Here is a 21,127-nt window from a genome sequence, read left to right as displayed (position 1 = left end):
CAAATTACTGTACATTCATAAAATGGATGGTACATAGCCATTCACAATGTGTCCTTGAAGAATGTCCAAGGAGAGGCAAATGGTTGACAACACACTGCAAAATGACAACTGACAAAATCTTCTATATGATGTCTATTTTGGGAAAAAATATGAAAAAGACTAGGAGAATATACATAAAAATATTAACAGAGGATACCCCTGCTAGCGAGAATTTAATGTCTTCACATTTTTTTTCCTTTCCAAATGAAAGGGGATTAAACAAGGGGAATTCTTATTTTTAGAAAGAGTCAGTGAGAATACTGTGATCTCTTTATCCCAATATTTTAATAACACACAAAATGAAAAACTGAAATATATTTAGTGCCATTTACAAATGGCACTATTTACAAATGCACCATTTAGTGCATTAACAAATTCTTTACGTTATAAAAACAACAGTTCATTCAAATTTACAGTTTGCTTATACTTTCTGCCAAGTCACACAAGAACAATGTATTTTTGAAAATATATTGACATAAACTTATATCCAATGTTGTAGCCTTTCATGCAATCTTCATACATCACCACATTTAGAAAATGAACTTCATATGCTTGATTCCATAAGTTTTGAAGAAAACCATGATAATGAGTGCCCACAATCCCAGAATAAAACCTCCAGGAGGATGCCAATCCTTCAGCTTTGGTTTCTGCAAAACAAGAATGACATTATAAGTTTAACAATTGATAAAGACTGATAGAAAATAGGTAATTCACAGAGTGTACTTTTAAGGGGTAGTAAGGTAGATTAAATTAAATGTACTGTTAGCCTTCCCTATCTGCAGGTTCCACCACACAAACATGTCCTGTATGTTTCTTTGTCCAGCATAGAAAGGCAGAACAGTCTTCCCCATTTAGTTGTCATTTCACCAGCTACATTATAATCCTGAAATTGGAGGTCTGTGACTACTGTCTCTTTATGAATTATATTAATACTTCCCGGATTATGAGCCAGGATTGTAAGGATAGTTATGAGAATCCTATTCTAGGATGGATTAAAGTGAAAAACTGCAATCTGAAATTTGCTTTAGTCACCATGTAAACTAGATCCCAGAAAGGCTCATAAATCTTTTAGTGGTTTCCAGATCTTATATTTTGTTTTTTCCCCTACATAACCAGGACACCTAATGCTCTCCACTCAATCTTCAAATTATCACGTGGAAAAATAAAAAAGAAAGGAAAGAAGGAAGGAAGGAAGGAAGAGAGGGAAGGAGGGAAAGAGGAAGGGAGGGAAAAAAATTACACAAGTCAAATCTACCAGAAATCAGTAAGGACCATGCCATTAATTCACTGCCATGATTCTTATAAATTTATGTTTATTATACATCTTTTAAAATATTTAATAATTACCTAACGTATTCAAGATTATACACTCACTGAAAATATTCCAAAGTATATTTTAATAGAAAGAAATTCTATTTTCTTTTAATTTTATAAATGGAGAAGTTATTTATGCAAATGTCTAATTTTCAATTAGGTGATCCTTTTCATTTTTTTTTTTTTACAAAGGAAATGAATTACTATATTGAAGTTGTAGTTATCAAAACTTTAAAAAACCAGATTTTGATAAAGTAACATGTAATTTTTAAATTAAAATATTGCAGATAATAATTTCAAAGTCAAGCTGAGAATAAATAATACTTTAAGAAATTTGCAACAACTGTAATGTGATATAAAAAAATCAATAATTTCTTTTTTTTCCTTTTGATAAGAACTCTTAGAATTTACTCTATAAATTCTATATACAATATAAGGCAGTGTTAATTACACTAATCCTATTGCACACAACACGTCTAGTACTTTTTTAAATTAATTTATCTTAATTACAGGATAATTACTTTACAAAATTGTGATGGTTTTTGTCATACATCAACATGTATGATAAGCTTAGTGGTTCTCAAACAATTTCAGATGGTTTATTAGCTCTTGGAACATTGTGCAACACTGAAAAATCTTAATTTAATTTCAGTGGAAAATCTATAGTAATTGATATAAAACATAGTTACAATAAAGGTAGGCATATAAGTGCCATAAGCATGCGACATGAGGAAACGAGTGAGTGAACTGAACAAGCGTGATTAACCACGGCTCAGTCTCCGGCCTGTTTATTCTCTCATAGTCAAACACTGGTCACTCTTGCCAAGTGGATGAACAAGTTTAAGATCAAAAATTATATTTCCACAACTGGGAAATTATTTTCTAGTAAAGAGCTATTAACTCAAAAAAAAATATTTATTATTAGTGGAAGCACACCTTTATACAGTAGTCAGAAGATGCTCGCTGAGAATCCACTTTAAAGAGTATTGACTTGGTTGAGGAGGTATGATTCAGATTTTCCCCAGTAACTAGGAGTCGGATTTATATAGTATTTGGAAATACACACACACACACACACACACAGAGGTTATTAGGTTATTACTTTCAAAAAGTTAAATAAATATTGTCAAAATCTGGCATTAAGCTATGAATTGTAGAAGAACAGGTTATAATATAGACAATTGTTCTATAAACTAATTTAATGAATTTCGGTGCTAAATATTCAGAAGATGTGAACCTTCACGAGTTCAAGAGCACCTAACACTTTCAGGTGGTGTTTAAACCAAGTCATGTAAGAAAATACTGAACATCATTTAGCCACAATGATTCATTACAAATTACTGAAATAAATAATCAAGTAGTTAACAGCAAATCTTACTTCTGCACCTGTAGGAATTCTAGTTACTTTTCAATGAGATGGATTGCCCGAGGTTGTGATTTTACCATTACATCTTAAACTCAGAAGCCAGAAACAGTTGCCTGAGATAAGACAACTGTAGCTTCCCAGGTGGCGCTTGTGGTAAAGAGCCTGCCTGCCAATGCAAGAGACATAAGAGACTCATGTTCGATCCCTGGGCTGGGAAGATTTCCGGGAGAAGGAAATGGCAACCCACTCCAGTATTCTTGCCTGAAGAATCCCAGGGACAGAGGAGCCTGGTGGGCTACAGTCCATGGGTTGCAAAGAGTCGGACACAACTGAAGTGACTTAGCACGTAACTTCTTTAGAAGTAACTACCATTTCTCCAAACATTGGTCCTGATAGTTATTTCAATCTGTTATTTTAAAAACTGTTTCAGAGAATTCTGGAGGTACTGCTTCCTGATTCTTCAACTAAATATGTCCCACATTTAGACCACTGATGCCCAGGAGAGGACAAGAGGAGAAAGCAAAGTGCTAGAGCTGTGGTTTACCAATGGCAAACTCTGAAGGCAATAATGGAGGACCAAGAAATGTATGTTATTACTCCAGAAGTATTATGGAATGGTATATTTATTCACATTACAACACTGTACAAGCTAACAAAAGTAGCAAATCTCAGCCTTTCAAAACTACTATTTGCTGTTGCTCTATTTTTCATTGTATATTCATTACATATATTTGACTAACAAAAAATGGAAAATGAATTATTAATTAAATACAGTGTGGACTCTTAGCTTAGCATGACATCTGTGAAGAATCCTGCTAGTGCAGCTGCTCCCGTCTTCTCAGGAAAGGCACATAAAAAGGCACAGAAAGAGACAACAGCACCCTCTACTTCAATTAACTTAACCTCTGATGAGAAACCTCAGACACTTTCCCTATCTGTAAGTCTAGAAACCAGGTCTAGAAACAAATTAATGGTGGCCCAGTTTTCTGAATAGTACACAGGATGCAAAAGATTGCTATGCTCTGTGAAATAGGAAATTCTGTCAGCTGAGAAAGGGATTTGAGCTCTCTCCCTTTTTCTGCCTGCTGTTTAAGAGAAACAGTGTTGCCATAGAAGGTGACTTTATGAGGCAGCCAGAGTAGTGCAACCCTTCCCCAACCAATTAATAGCATACTTCTTTCTCCATCTATTTAAATATAATTCCCAGTAAAGAGAGTATCAGAAGGTAGCGGGCACTGACAATGGTTTACTGCATCCAAGAAGGTTCAACATCCAAACAAAAATCTCTGCAAAGAAGGGAAAATACAGGAAAAATCCTTTCAATAATATATGTTAAGAAACAATGTTTTTTCCACATACTTCATCTTTTTAAAGTGTCCAAAACCCAGGCACACCCAGCACAGCAGCAGATGACCCTAGTTTAGTTTACCAAAACCACATCTGATGACTGGCCGCCAGTCACTGGGAAATGTTGAACTAGTCTTCAGATACAGATCTGAAAGGATCCAAGTCTAAGTAGATGGTGAGAAACATCCACACGCTCTGTTGGGAGATACTGACAGTATTCTAAAGAAAAAGGCAAAAACCAAGGTGAGGTCCATGAGTAAGAACACTCCAACACATGAAGAAGAAATTTCCCGAAGACACAAAGAACATATCTCTGAACAGATTTCATAAAGAACAAAAGAATAATTTTAGAAAGATTTTATTTGATGTGGATTTGAATAAAAGTGCACAAGAAGCCAAAACCAAATGAATAGCATAAAGATGAAATAATACAAGACACAGGGACAAAATGTTGAGGTAAAAAGGGAGCCGTAAGGTGGTGTCCCAAGCACCTCTCTGAGTCCTTTATTCACCGAATTGTGGTAGACTAATCACGGGGAAAAAAGGTCCTAATTCCCCATACTTCCTTCTCTGTGTTCATACACTTTGAATATATTGCTTTATCACAGTTGTCATCTAGAGGTATACTCTATGTCCTTCTTCCATGAATCAGTTGGCGTTGTGACTTCTTTTTGCCAACAGAAAGGAACATAAGCAACAGTGTCCTAATTCCAAGCTAGCCTCAAGAGGCTTTCTTTGCCTGCTTCTGCTCTCTCTTAGACCTCTGCTACCACCATGAGAAACAAACCTAGGCAAGGCTTTTGGAGGTAAAAAAAAGACATCAGATGGTGAGGAACTCAAGTCCTCCAGTCAGCAACCAGCCATCTCCCAGATGCAGAATTGCCTAATCAAGACAAGGTTGACCAGACACTCATGAAGGTGCCCAGCTAAGAATAGAACTGCTTAGCTAAACTCAGCCTGAATCACTACCCTGAAGACTTACGAGTCAAATAAATAGTTGAAGTTTTAAGCCATTAACTTTTGGAGTGGCTTATTATTCATCAAAAGCTATGAAATACATCCACTGAGATGACCATTAATATAGAGGGAAAAATCCTGATCCTTTATTATCATAAGAAAATAAAGTTCTCAACTACATACTTTTCAAGTTTCTGCAACAATGGTATATATAAAAACAGCATGAAGGGTAGCTAATCAGCTCCTTGTTGATCATGAACTTGGTTGAGGTGAGGGAGGTCTGTCAAGAGAATCCCCTTGATGCATTCTAGAACAAGCAATTCAGCCCCATTTCACTCATCTGATCTAAACTTCACTAAGTAAGGACTTCAGCAAACACCTGTTTCACCTGAACAGTATGTATAGCCGACTCTGTAGAAGGCATGCTACAATGTCTCCTAGAGCTAAGTTTCATGAATATTCTTCGCCCTGTACCCCTCACTTTAAGGGGGCTGCAGTTGTGCTCACTCTTAGCTCTTCCTTGTAGTCCTCCGGGGAAGAGACTGACTCCACCTGTCACCATGCTGGGAACTGCTCCCAAGGAAATAAAGTGGGGGAATCTAGAGACTAACTCACCTCACTTCTCTCTAACCCTCCTCCTCCCAACTACAATCTCTAGCTCAAGTCTTGTTCCTTTCCTTTTGAAGTTAGTTAGCAATTCATACTCATTGGATATTGCCCCCCACCCAACCCTCTGCTAGAGAAATGTTCGTTTCTCCCAGAATCTTGATGTATCTTACACATGGTAAATTTGCAAAGCAATTAATTTAATCTAGGATAATTAAAGATGATTTGTTTTTAAGTATAATTTTGCTTCCAACAGAAAGTTGACCACTGTTCTACCTTAACCATAATTTTAGTTTTTTTCTGACACAAATGCCCACTATTAATACTGTTAATTAATATCACTCTGGAATTTGCAGCCAATCCAGATGTGAGTTCAAGGAAAAAATAATTTTTATATTTGCAGAATTTACAATTAGGTATCAACAAACTATACAAAATCAACTCTTAGAATTATTGAGAACAAAGAGTTCAGATCTGAGATAAATATAAAAAAATACCCTTCCAATGTGCCAGTAAAAATGAGTTGGAAAACAGAACAGAAACAAATTTCATCCACACCAGCGCTAAAAAACATAAAATATTTGGGAATATCCACAGCATGAGGATAAAAATCTCATTTTTTAATCTCATTTTATAAATTCACCTCATATGGTAAAAATCTATATTACTATATAGAAGGGTAAACAGTCCTGAATATCAAAGAGGATATGATAAAGCTAATCTATAATATTTTTCTGATACAAAATAGAAAAGATCAATGAAACAGAATAGAAAGTAGGCAATCAGTTCAGTATCCAAGAATTTGGATATTATATTGGATATTATAAAAGAACTATAACAAATCAACAAGCAAGGAAATATTCTTACTGGTCCTCTAACAATGGGTTAACATCTGGAAAAGAAATCAGTTTTGTTTCTAAACCAAAACTACAAACCAAAATATACTTCACACGATTAAGAATTAGATGTAAATATATGACATTAAAAAAAAAAAGTTTTAAATTACTTTTGTAAAGTGGCACCCAGGTGTCCATCATAATGGTAGCTATGTTAACGGTTCCAGTGGAGAGCAGTTGCAAAGGATTTCATTGTGAAGAGCATGTGTCAAAGGGCCTGCAAGCTAAGGGGACTGTCAGTGGGCGGCTATTCAGGCAGGACTTCTTAAATGACCTGGCCCTTGAACAAGGTGTCATATGTAAGTTGATGGAGAGGAGGAGATAACACCCAAGCAGTGACACATGGAACAAAACCATGGTGATGGTAAAAGCCAGGCATTGGGAAGAGTGATGCCCCAGCCATACTGTGCTAGCAGGGGGAAGGTGACGGACAGAGATTTGCATCTGCTTTATTCAATGCCAAACCCACAGGACTCTGGCACTTAGAAAATCCTGATGAAAGAAAGGATGCAGTTTGAAAGTAGCAAGCATTAGGGCCAGGAGGGTCACTCTGTGAATATCCAGTTGCATTCTGGGATCTGAAACAATGAAATGCCTCTGAGAGCTTAGCCAGCAACCACCCAGAGGTGAATATGGTAAAAAGAGATAAAATGTCAGACAATCTGCACAATAAAGGGATTTATCAGTCTAAAAGCAATAAATGGATATAAAAAGGTGGAGAGATTTTTAAAAGAACTTTTTGAAAAATCAGTATTTTATGAAGTGTATAAATCAAACTAAGAGGCAAATAAATGAGAAAACATGACAGAAAGGGGAATAAATTCAGTACTTTGAGATCTGCCAAAAATGAGTAAGAAGACACACAGATTTATGAACAAATGTTATAGGGAAATGAAAATTTTCACAATAATTACAAGTGGCTAATAAAAACCTGAAAAATATAATTTTTGATCATAAAAGCAAGTCAAAATAATATGTTAATTATTTCTTCCTTGTTTCAAAACTAAATTAGTAAATGTTAATAAGGATGGTCAACTTTTCAGGGAAAGTAATCTATTTACATGTTCAGAAGTCTAAAATGTTATAATTTTTCATTCCTAGAATCTGTTGCACTCCTAGCTAGGATTGTAAGGAATTCAGAAATGCTGACCAAGGTTTTGCACAAAGATTTTCTTCTTACTGTTGTTTACATAATAAAAATGGGAAACTATATAGATAATATGAGAAATACTGCACATCAACATAATTAGCCATCAAAAATATTCTCAATTTTAATGATTTGGAAAGATGCTTAGACTATAATAAGAAAATAAAAGTAAAATGCAAATTGAATATGAAATATGATCTGTAACAATATTCAAAAAAAGGAAACTGAAGTCTGACTACAGTTTCTGTGAGAGAAACAGGATTAGAGGTAGTTTCAAACTTTTCTCTACACTTATCTATACTTTTGAAAATATATTTTCTACAATGGATAGGTATTTCTTCAATTATTTTTATGGAGGAAAGAGGAATACAGAGGAAAAACTTGTAATGAAAGAGTCCACCTAGAAGAATCTTTCTATATTCATCTTTGACAAATTTAGAAGATGTTCTACAATAATACCATTTAGTACATGATATCCTACTCTGAGAAAAAATAACATGAACAGCATGACAGCACCATAATAAAGTGCTTTTTCAGTATGTATTTAATGATATTCCCAGAGAATAACAATATTGCTATTTTTTTTTAATATTGCTATTTTTAAAACAACTATAAGTAATATTGTTGGCATTCTACAATGATTTTACTTACAATCAAATGAAAGATTGGTATAATTACTGCATTTTGTAGTACCGCTGCATTTGAGGTAAGTTCACATTAAAGTATAGCTTGTAATTTCATTTGTGTCCATATTAGAGCTTCTCATAAAATGACTAATTTTATGTAGTTAAGGTACTCTTCTGACTGCTATTAAATACACTCTTTTTTTAAAAAACCTTCACAATAATAGCTATAATACAGAGGCGAAAAGCATATATAAAACACTGCAGTGTGTCATGAGCAAACACTTAAAAGCTTAAGGGCTACCTATTACTGAAATGCCTAATATTTCAAATTAAAAAGATAGGTAGCTTAGCAACACTACACTGCCAACTGTGAACAGTGTTCAGTCTCCTCCATCATGTTTCTAGGAGAACATTAACCACAGAACTTCAAACGGTTAACAGAGAACAGAACTAAGTATTAAAATTATGTAAAAAGAAAAAATTGAGGATTTAAAAAATTGTACATGTTTCCTGAAAAACAAATGGAAAATTCACAATGTTTCAATAAGAGTTTTTCCTTTAAACATAATGAGCATATCAGAGCAGTTAAATTATATTTTAAGGAAAGAAGAAAAAAAAAATAACAATCCACTAAGGTTACAATTACTTTAGCAAATAATTTAGCTATTTGTTTTCAACTGTTTAATTAGTTGTAGTCTGCATTTCCAGTCTATCAACATCCTCTGCATAAAGTATGATTTGTAATCTTCAAATTATACTTGTAGTATAAATCAAATTGTGGTCAGCAGAATTCTAAGAGAGCCCCCAAGATTCCCTCTCCGTGGTGTGCACAGGCTGTATAATCCCTTCCCTTTGAGTGTGGACCAGGACTTATGAATGTAAGATGGGATATCACTCCTTTGACTAGGTTACATTATATAACAAAGACAACAGGGTTATGCAGATGTTATTGGTGACTTTCAATTAGTCAAAAAGGAGAGTATCCTCGAGAGAGAGACTGACCTAATTAGGTGAGCCCTTTGAAAGAGGGTCTAGATAGATATCAGGGACATAAGTCAAGAGAGACAGACAGGTAGGTTGGTACAAATGTAACTGCAGTTTTTGCATTGTTGAAATTTGCTGTTTGATATTAGAATATATTCTTTAAAAAATGCAGTTATATTATACATCATTTTAATGCACACTTCTTGCTTTATGGTGTTTTGATTTTTGGGGTTTTTTTTGCTAATGACTATTACTTGCTGTTTATTTTATATCTATTTTAGACTAGAGGAATGATGTTAGACAAAGAACAAATTTGAGCTATTGCCTTATTCAAATTCAAGATGGGTTGTAACTTGCAACATCAACAACACATTTGGCCTAGGAACTGCTAACAGTTCCTAGAGGTGGTTCAAGAAGTTTTGCAAAGGAGACGACAGCCTTGAAAACGAGTAGAATGGCCTACCATCAGAAGTTGACAACGACCAATTGAGAGCAGTCATCGAAGTTGATCCTCTCAAAACTACAAGAAGTTCTTCTTCTCACAAGAAGTTGCTGAAGAACTCAACATTGACCATTCTAAGGTCATTCAGCATTTGAAGCACATTCAAAAGGTGAAAAAGCTTGATAAGTGGGTGCCTTATGAGCCAAGTGCAAAAAAAAAAAACCATCATTTTGAAGTGTCCTCTTATTCTGTGCAACATCAGCAAACCATTTCTCAATCAGACTGTGACATGTGAAGAAAAGTGGATTTTATACAACAATCGAAAATGACCAGCTCAGTAGTTGGACTAAGAAGCTCCAAAGCACTTCCCAAAGCCAAACTTACACCCAAAAAAAGGTCATGGTCACTGTTTGGCAGTCTGCTGCCCATATGATCCACTGCATTTAAGCAAAACCACTATATCTGAGAAGTATGCTCAGCAAATCGATGAGATGCAATGAAAACACTTTTACAACCAGCAGGAGGCAGAAAATGCTTTCCAAGAGTGTTTTGAATCCTAAAGCACAGATTTTTATGCTACATAAATAAACAAACTTATTTCTCCTTGGCAAAAATGTGTTAACTATAATGGTTCCTTGTTTGCATTAATAAAAATGTGTCTTAACTTAGTTATAATGATTTAAAATTCATAAAAAAAAAGAAAAAAAAAAGAAAAAAAATAAATAAAATTCATGGTTCAAAACCACAATTACATTTGCACCAACCTAATATCAACCTAATATCAACCTAACATTAAATCTGACAAATGTTCTTTGAGTGGAAAAACTTAGAATACCCTAATTTCCTATGTTATTTTTTAAAAATAGAAGGGAATTAAATATTCTAGACTAATTCCTCCTACTCTTCCATACCTATTTATTCTCTCAAGTACATGAGTGTTCAGTTGTTCAGTCGTGTCTGACTCTTCAGGATCCCATGGACTGTAGCCCACCAGGCTCCTCTGTCCATGGAATTTTCCAGGCAAGAATACTGAAGTGGGTTGCCATTTCCTACTCCATTATTCTCTAAGACTTTGCTCAAATATGACCTCCAGATGAATCCTGTTCTCATACATCAGTAAGAATTACTTTTTTCTCTGGGCACCAATGATATCTGGTTTGTATCTTACACTATAATGTGCTTCTACTACATTTTGATATGTTTGTCATATTTTATCTATTTCTAAACCTTATCAAGGTTTCATAAACTTTAAATAATCAGTTTGTGTTAGTAGTATATTACTTTCTTCTTGAAAATAAGAAATGTAAAATATTCAAATATAAATAATCAATTTACTAGTTTATACTCTTGGTTTTATGACTTAAGGAAAAAATTAAGAATTCCACTGATCAAATAACAACACAATTTCAAGAATCCCTAGTGAGAGGTTAAAAAATATTCATTTAAAAATGTGTAAAACCAATTTTGAAATAAATGAATCTGTTTCTTAGTATCTGTGTCTGTTAAGAGGTAATCAGAGTTTTGCTTCTGCCCATGTAGGATTAAATTCTATAGGAATTATCTGCCATTCTGAACAATTCAATAATAATTCAAAAGGTAAGAAACAATGGTTTTCTGAAGTTGGACAATTTGCAGCAGTTTTCTGATCCTTGAAAGAATAGAAACAAATAAGATGAATCCTTCAACTGCCCAAGCTTATTGCCTAGAGGCCACTCCCAAGCTGCAACAACACAAGGATGGAGCACCCACTGGAGCCCGGCAGTAGTGAAGAGTTGAAGAGACACAGAGTAGAATTTAGGGAGGTTTTGGTGGCTAGAACTTTCAGGGTAGACTATGGGAGAAGAGGGAGCTCCACAGAGACAGGGCTCCAGAGAGCTGCAGAGGGATTTCCTTGAATCTTTGGCGGAGTTCTAATCTGTGCAGGCATAACAAGAAGCTCATACAGAAAAGCAAAACAAAACACCAAAGCAACAAGCCAAGCAACTCCTAATACTTATAATATGCAGAACTTCCTGTCACAACAGTGGGGCTAAATCAGAAACAGTGGGGCTATCTCAGCCCCTGCCCTGCCAAAAGACTAATCTGGATCTGCCTAAAACAACTTAAAAGCAATCCTTAAAGGAACGATCCTAGAACAAAATCCAACACTCATTACATGAATAAAATAAAAATCAAAATGTAACAGCCAACAACAACAACAACAAAAATAAAATAGGGAGCATCCAATCTTTTAAAAGGACATTGGTAGGAAGAAAATATCACCCAAAGCCAGGAGAAAATCAATTGAAATAGACCCATATATGAAAAAGATGATGTATTTAGTAGACAGGGCTCTTAAGACAGCTATTATAAATTGCATGTAAAGAAAAACATGAACATGAGAGAAGAGAATATATAAATAAGATCTATTATAGGATTTCTAGAGATGAAAAATATATATAAGATGAAAACTACATTGGATGAAATTAAGAGTAGATTAGAAACTTTAGCAGAGAACTATTAAGATAGCAATAGAAGTTACTCAAATGAAGCACAGAAAGAAAAAGGACAGGGAAAAGAATACACAGAGCCTCAGTTATGCCTATCGTGGCATAATATTAAGCAGGAACACATTCATGCAATTGGAGTCCTAAGTAGGGAGAAACAAAAATATGTAAAATAAATAATGACTGAAATTTTTTTCAAATGTCATAAAAACTATAAACCACCAAATCCACAAAGCCCAACACCAAGAAACACAGAGAAAGCCACACAAAGGAACATCATAATCAAAATTCTGAAAAACAGTGGTAGGACTTCCTTGGTGGTCCAGTGGTTAAGAATCCATCTGCAAATGCAGTGGATACAGGTTTGATCCCTGGTCTGGGAAGATTTCACGTACCACGGGGCAATTATGCCCATGTGTCACAACTACTAAAGCCTGCACACTCTAGAGCCCACGTGCCACAACTTCTGAACCCCTGCACCCAAAGCCCATGTTCTGCAAGAGAAGCCATCACAGGGAGAAACTTGTGCACCACAACTAGAGAAAGCCCAAGCGCAGCACTGAAGACCCAGTACAGGCAAAAATAGATAGATACATAAAATTTAAAATAAAAAGAAAAGGAAAAACAATCATAGTGAGAACACCTTAAAAGCAACCATGTAAAAAGAGATTTGTTTTTACAGAGAGGGGTTTAACAAACTACAGCAGATAAGTCCGTCACATGATTACACAAATAAAGTTTTATGAGAACACAGCCATGCTCATTCATTTACATATTATCTCTTGCTGCTTTCACATTACACCAAAGTTCAGTAGTTGCAACAAAGACCAGATACCTAAACTATTTACTATCTGGTCCTTTAAGAAAAAGTGTACTGACCCCTGCTACAGTGGAACAAAGATAAGCATAATTGAAGATGTGCTGTCAGCAACCATGGAATCCAGAAGACAATGGAAAGGCATCTTTAAAGTACTGAAAGAAAATAACTGTTACCTAGATTCTAGGGAAAATGTGCCAAGTGAAAAAAGTCTTTCGAGGATGAACATGAAATAAAATTTCAGTAAGACAAAAGCTTTGAGAATCCAAGAGACATTTTCTGCATCAGACCTATACATAGCAAGATACAAAGTGGTATACCAAATACCTATACTACAAGGTATACCTACAGCAGGCCTATAATACAAGAAATGTTAAGAGAAGTTCTTCAGGCAGAACGAAAATTATACCAGAGGGAAATACAGACTTCCACAAATGAAAGAGGAGAGATCAAAATGGCAAACTGGTAAACAAATATATAAAAATATTCTCTTCATTTAAAAATTTCCTTAAAAGATAACTGACTGTTCAAAGTAAAAATGATAATATATTGTATGGCTCATAAAGATGTAGAATCAAAACATATAACAACAACAGCACAAAGAATGGAAGGGAGAAACTGAGAACATATCATTATAAAGTTCTTACGCTATACATAAAATAATATACTATTTAACGTTCATGTTTAGTCACTCAGTCGTGTCTGGCTCTTTGTGATCCCATGGACTGTACTGCACCAGGCTCCTCTGTCTATGGGATTTTCCAGGCAAGAATACTGGAGTGGGTTGTCATTTCCTTCTCCAGGGGATCTTCCTGTCCCAGGAATCGAACTGGGGTCTCCTGCATTGCAGGCGGATTCTTTAAGAGCTGAGCTACCAGGGAAACCTTGGTAAGAAGACTACCAGGGAAGTCAACTATTTAAAGCAGGCTGTGTTAAATTAAAGATGCATACTATAAATCCTACACTAACAACACTAATAAAGTGGATTCACTTAATAAACCAAAAGTGGAGTTAAAATGGCATCCTACAAACTCAACAGAAAACAGAAAAAGAAAAGGAACTGAAAACAGATGGAGCAAATATAAAACAAAGAGCAATACAGCAGATCTAAATCCAACCAGATTTAAATCCAATTTAAATACTGATAATTACATTAAGTGAAAGGATCTTAATAGTAGTAGTAGTGTTAGTCGCTCAGTCCTGTCCTACTCTTTGTGACCACATGGACCATAGCCTGCCAGGCTCCTCTGCCCATAGAATTCTCCAGCAAAGAATACTGGAGTGGGTTGCCATTCTTCTCCCCAGGGGATCTTTCTGACCCATGGATTGAACCCAGGTCTCCACCATTACAGGCAAATTCTTGACCACCTGAGCTACAAAGGATCTTAGTATTCCAATTAAAAGGCAGAGATTGTCAAGTTGAATAAAAACATAAAACTCAATGATCTTCTACCTATAAGAAACCTACTTTAAGTTCAAAACACAGATAAGTTAAAAGTGAAATGAAAATCTCTTTTTCCAAATGGAAAAAGAAATACCATGGAAAAAGAAACCTGGGCAGGCCATATTAATGTCAGAACAAAGTAGAATTCAGAACAGCGGTCCCCAACCGTTTTGGCACCAGGTGCTGGTTTTGTGGAAGACAATCTTTCCACAGACCTGGGGTGGAGGGATGGCTTCAGGATGATTCAAGCACATTACCTTTATTGTGTACTTTATTTCTAATCTAATGCTGTCACTGATTCGACAGGTGGTACTGGTCCACAGCCCAGAGGATGGGGACACCTGCTTTAGAACATTGAATATTACAGGAATCAAAAAAAGAACTTCTCATACTAATACAGGGATTGATTCACCAAAAAGGTATACCAATTCTAAATGCTTTATGTACTTAAAATTTCAAAAACACATATCAAAAACTGATAGAATTGAAAGGAAAAATTATAACTGTGTATTTCAGCACAATCTCAGAATTAAGTAGTAAAAAAAAATCAGTAAGAATATGGAAAATCTGAACATTATCAACCAATTTGATGTAGTTGATATGTTTATTTCACTCCACCCAGTGATATTAGAATGCAAATGCTATATTAGTGCACATGAACATTCACCATGATGGACCAATTTCTGGTCTTTAACACAAGTCTCAGTTAATTTTTAAGGGCTGATGTCACAGAATATTCCACAAAGTGGAATTAAACTAGAAATTAGTAACAGAAGAGAGAACTTGGAAAAATATTCAAATACTTGGAAAGTAAACAATATATTTCTAAGTAACCCAAGAAGAAATTACAAGGGATATTAGAAAATATTTTGAATTTAATGAAAATATATTTGTCAACTGAAAAGAATGCAAAACTGAAAAACTGATGTTTTATTCGGCAGACTTACTGAAGACTTGAGTTCAGGATACAGCCTCTCAGATAGCTCTGAGGGCCTGTTGCAAAGAGGTAAGTGACAAGTCAGGATATACAGGAGTTTCTGTGGGGGGCAAGAAAAAAAAGGAAAAAAAAAAAAAACCCAGGTGTCCAACATCAAAAGATTACTGCTAACTATATTTTAAAAACCAGACATCTCAAGTTAATGAATTTATCACTTTTCTATGTATGGGAAGATGCAAGAGTTGGACTTATTGAAATCATTCCCTTGATCTGCATCTTAGCTCTCTAGTGCCGGTACTCCACTCTTCTCCATTCTGAGTTCCCTGTCCTCAGGGTGCATTGTCAGGGGTGGCTGCAGGTGCTGACGGCTTGATGGTGGGCAGCCTGTTTACTGAAATGACAGGTGACAGTCTTTATTCACATACTTCAAAATGTGTGGGATGTACATAAATCATGCTTACAGAGATATGTATAGTTTTATACGATTGTATTAGAAAAGAAGAAATATCTGAAATCAGCAATTTATGAATAAGATTCCACCTGAAGAAATTTGGAAAAAAAGAGCAAATGAAACCCAAACTAAGCACAAAAAAAGAAAGTTAAAAAGTGAAATTCAATAAAAGCAAAACAAAAAAAAGGGGGGGCGGTGAGAAATATCAACAACCAAAAACTGCTTCTTTGAAGTTCAATAAAATTGATAAACTTCTGAAAAAACTGGTTTAAAGAAAAAAAAGAAGAAGAAAGACAGAATATCACTACAGATTACACAAACATTCATAAGATAATAGGACACAAAAATAACTTAATGGCAATAAATTTGACAAGCTATGCCTTGACAGATAGGAATTATCATCTTATCCAATTTTAAGCCACAGAATTAAAAGACACATACTTCTGTAGAGTCCACAAAAGTTTCCACATCCCTAACTGATATGGAAAAGAAGAGAATCACGAAAGAGGAAAGGGATTTCCAGTCAGCCTGTAAAATAAGAGATCTGTGTTGATAAGAATGCATTAGAATAACCCAGAATAGTCAAGCAGAAACTGCAAATAATAATGGTTAACACTTAAACATTTACTATACGCCATGCATTAAATAATTTTAAATGTGTCAGTGCATTGCCTTCAGGGTAGATAATATCATTACCCTGCTTAACAGATGAGGAAAACTAACAATTGTAACAAAACTCCCACCACTACCCATAATCATGATTATCATTTATGGAGTACTGACCAAAAGATCCACTCCTTTATAAGACCTTCACATATTTTATCTTATTTAATCCTTACAACAGCACTGTGACACAATTATATAATTAGTATCTTATTTCAATCACGAGAAAACTGATTGAGTAACCTGACTAGTCACAAGCTAGAAACTTCAGTAAGTGGTTTTTCTAGGCCTGAAACATGGTTAAGTTTGATTTCAAAGTCAGTGCTCTTAACCATTACATAATACTCCTAAATTGCAGGATTCCTCTGGGAATAGGTCAAGACTTCTCCTCCTCCAGGCAACTCCCTTACCTCACGAATATTATGGGGCAACAAAAAAACCTTTCCTTGGAAAGTAAGCTATGACAAACCTAGAAAGCGAGTTAAAAAAACAGAGACCCCTTTGCTAACTAAGGTCTATATAGTCAAAGCTCGAGTTTTTTCCAGTAGTCATGCATGGATGTGAGAGTTGGACCATAAAGAAGGCTGAGAACCAAAGAATTGATGCTTTTGAACTGTGGTGCTAGAGAAGACTCTTAAGAGTCTCTTGGACTACAAGGAGATCAAACCAGTCAATCCTAAAGGAAATCAACCCTGAATATTTATTGGAAGAACTGATACTGAAGCTGAAGCTCCAATACTTTGGCCACCTGAGGTGAAGAGCCTACTCACTGGAAAAGACCCTGATGCTGGGAAAGCTTGAAGGCAAAAGAAGGGGGAGGCAGAGGAGGAGATGGTTAGATAGCATCACCGACTCAATGTACATGAATTTGAGCAAACTCCAGGAGACAGTGGAGGACAGAGGAGCCTGGCATGCTGCAGTCCATGGAGTCACAACACACAAAACAACAAAATAAGCACAAGACTAATGAGCTATAGAGCACATATTGGAGAAAGCTGGTGTTAGGATTCAGGGGTAGAAGTGGGGAAGAAAGGTTGTTTTAACAGCAATAGAAGAGCCTAAATGGGTATGAGGCACATGTCCAGAGACGCTGGCACTTCTGAGTACCACTCTCCTAGCTATTCATGGTCAAGCAGCAAATACAGCACACATGGAACACACCTTTAAATGTTTCAGTCTCCACTTTATACTGACACTTGGAGGCAGGCATAACTGCCTGGAGTGGAGATGTCTTTGTAACTATTGCAAATTTGGTAAGTTAAAGCAAGAAACAGTCCCCCACAACACATGCTCTAGTTTATATTTCCATATACAAATGATTACCTTAAAAACTACTAGGATTTACCCCTTTTTGGTAATTCATGTAGCAAAGGATATTTAAGTGTATACTAATACTAGCAATATAAAGATAATATTCCATCATTTTCTGCATCTTTAATGTGTATAGTGTATATATCTATTCCCTACACAAGAAAAATGTAAAACAGATTTTCCTAACAGTTTGACAAATGCTTTCAAAATTCAGATGCTCTTTTATTTTAAAGCTAAGAATCCTTTTGTACTATACTTTTGGTCTTATATTTTCTCTGTTTATCATCAATTATAAGTTCAACATATATTTCCTGAAGGCGTACTATGTACAAGCCATTTGAGCTAAGGGGCTTCTAAGTATGGTTATTCTTTCTTGTAAAAGTAGTAACACATACTAACATCAGTTCAGTTCAGTTCAGTCGCTCAGTCGTGTCCAACTCTTTGTGACCCCATGGACTGCGGCACGCCAGGCTTCCCTGTCCATCACCAATTCCTGGAGCTTGCTCAAACTCAAGTCGAGTCGGTGATGCCATCCAACCATCTCATCCTCTCTCATCCCCTTCTCCTCCTGCCTTCAATCTTGTCCAGCATCAGGGTCTTTTCCAATGAGTCAGTTCTTCACATTGGGTGGCCAAAGTACTGGAGCTTCAGCTTCAGCATCAGTCCTTCCAATGAATATTCAGGACTGATTTCCTTCAGGATGAACTCGTTTGATCTCCTTGCAATCCAAGGGACTCTCAAGAGTCTTCTCCAACACCACATTTCAAAAGCATCAATTCTTCGGTGCTCAGCTTTTTTTTCCCGGCATTCAGTATATTACCCCGTAGGTTCCTTTGTACTTGTATTTGTGGGCCATAAAAAAAGACCACTTCATTTATGTTTATAAAGTAGACAAATCCTTATTTCCTAAACAAAATTAAGATATATATTGTAGTTGAATAAGGGCTTCCCTGGTGACTCAATGGTAAAGAACCCGCCTGCCAATGCAGGAGATGTGGGTTTTATCTGTGGGTCGGGAAGATCCCCTGAAGAAGGAAACAGCAATCCACTCCAGTATTCTTGCCTGGGAAATCCCATGGACAGAGGAGCCTAGTGGGCTACAGACCTCACAAAGAGATGGACACAACTTCGCAACTAAGCAACAACAACAACAGTAGTTGTATAAATTAGTCATGTTCATAAATACTGATGATTCTGAGAAGCTATTTCAAGGTTTTAGAGCAGGAGTCTTTTTTCATTTCATTTCTCTATAAAGGGCCAGAGAGTAAGTATTTAGGCTTTCAAGACCACAGAATCTCTCTTCCAACTATTCAACTCTCCCTCAAAGTACAACATGAGCTGTAGACAGTATGCAAATGAATGGGTTTGGCTGTGTCCCAACAAAACTTATTTACAAAAACAGGTACCATGCTTGTTTGACCCACGAGCCATGGTTTGCCAACCCATGCTCTAGAGAATGCTGTTGAAAGGATTGAGAACTACCTTGCTACCCCAAGCTATGCCATTTGGGTATATTATTGGAACTGAAAGCACCTGAGAAACAGCAGATGCAGGAAGACTTCTCTGACCTCCACCTTTCTACCGAAAAACAGATCATAAAATTTCCTGTGAGAAAGGAACCATCTCTGTACCAGTAAGGGAAGAACATTCTCATTACTGGAGTCTGGGTATGAATCTATACAAACTAACCTACTAAAATAACCCTTATCTTCCATTAGTTTCCCATATATGTTTTCCTAATCACTTTCGCACAGTTTCTGCCCCTTGCCCAAGCCCCTCTGTCTCATCACTCCTCCACAAATTTATTGTTTCTTAATTAAAATATATAAGCTCTCAATTGTAACTGCTTCTTTGGGTCTTCATTTTCTTTATGAAGACTCCCATCTGTACAGAAAAATATTAAATAAACTTTCTATGCTTTTCTCCTGTTAATTTCTCTTATGTCAGTTTAATTCTCAAGACTAAGAAAATAGAGGAATTTTCCTCCCCTGTCTAGTGATTTTCTTTTACTCTGTGTTTTTACATTATTTATATTGGTAAAATAAATTGTAAGAATAAAGCATGTCCTCAAGAGAGGATAAAATGATGTTTCAAATCTGATACCTTCACAATACATATCAGTTTATTAAGATGATTTCAAGTCCCAGAGGAAAAAAATGTAATTTTTGTTTAAGCATTTCCCTTACTTATAACATGAAACTCTTTTTAACCCATTAACTACTAACATCTTGTAAAACTAGTGTTTCAGGAACATATTATATGTGAAACTCAGAGTTAAGCAAATTTAAATCTCATGGCTACAAGTATGAATATGAATTTAAATTGTATACAGAAATATGATATATATAAGAAATGGGTTATTTTGTGCATGGAATCCTTTTATAGCTTGCTTGATTGCCATTAGGACTTCCCTGATAAGCTCAGCTTGTAAAGAATCGCCTACAATGCAGAAGACCCTGGTTTGATTCCTGGGTGGGAAAGATCCCCTGGAGAAGGGATAGGCTATCCACTCCAATATTCTTGGGTTTCCCTTGTGGCTCAGTTGGTAAAGAATCTGCCTGCAACACAGGAGACCTGGGTTCAATCCCTGGGTAGGGAAGATCCCCTGGAGAAAGGAAAGGCTACCCACTCCAGTGTTCAGGCCTGGAGAATTTCATAGACTGTGTAGTCCATGGGGTCTTTTACAGAAAAAAAGGAAACAGGTGCACACTCCCAAAATTTCTCATTATTTATGTATGTATACCATCTAGTTGTATTCTCCTTAAATGAATTTTTCTACATATACCCTCAGTTTTATCAGTCAGATACATGGATCAACAGTTTCTTCATTCAGTCAAACTTAATGGATACAAGGAAAGATGTAGTTTGGGCCTATTCTCTTCTCCCACTTGTTAGTGAGTAACTAAGTGATTTCTATCATTTCTTTAACACATTCTCTGCCTCAATAAAATAATCATGCTCTTAAATACATTCTCCTAAATATGGAAGAGGGGAGGTGGAATGGGAAAGGAAGAAAAGAAGACAGTCAACATCTGTAAACAACCAACATCTGTTCAGTGTCAAGAATGTGCCAAATGCTCCGGACACATTATCTTGTAACAATTCTTCATTGAAAGTTTTAACCCCATTTTATAGATAAGAACTAGAGTAAAAGAGGTAAGTAAATCATCCAAAGTAACAAAATTATTAATTAGCCTACTTAGTTTGAACTTAGGCCTGCTCATTTAAAAGACCATGGTCTTTCCATGACACCACAATGTCTTCCTTAAAACAGAATCTTCTTGGAAAGTTGAG

General features: G+C 35.8%; 1 protein-coding gene across 2 annotated transcripts in view; it reads right to left on the bottom strand.

Moving 5' to 3' along the window:
* Positions 1–297: 297 nt before the first annotated feature.
* Positions 298–21,127, bottom strand: part of PIGK (phosphatidylinositol glycan anchor biosynthesis class K) — a 131,801-nt gene continuing 110,971 nt past the window's right edge. Inside the window, exon 11 of one of the 2 annotated variants that reach the window (XM_043460933.1) lies at positions 298–686. In XM_043460933.1, coding sequence (XP_043316868.1) covers positions 570–686 — 117 coding nt within the window. In that variant the 3' untranslated portion in view covers positions 298–569. Of the gene's footprint in view, positions 687–16,270; positions 16,388–21,127 lie in introns of those variants that run through there. The other variant, XM_043460934.1, reaches the window with a different exon arrangement.

Source organism: Cervus canadensis, chromosome 2, assembly GCF_019320065.1.
Source record: "Cervus canadensis isolate Bull #8, Minnesota chromosome 2, ASM1932006v1, whole genome shotgun sequence".
Taxonomy (NCBI): Eukaryota; Metazoa; Chordata; class Mammalia; order Artiodactyla; family Cervidae; genus Cervus; species Cervus canadensis.
The sequence above is the reverse complement of the archived record's forward strand: the minus strand, read 5'-3'. Positions and strand labels throughout refer to the sequence as shown.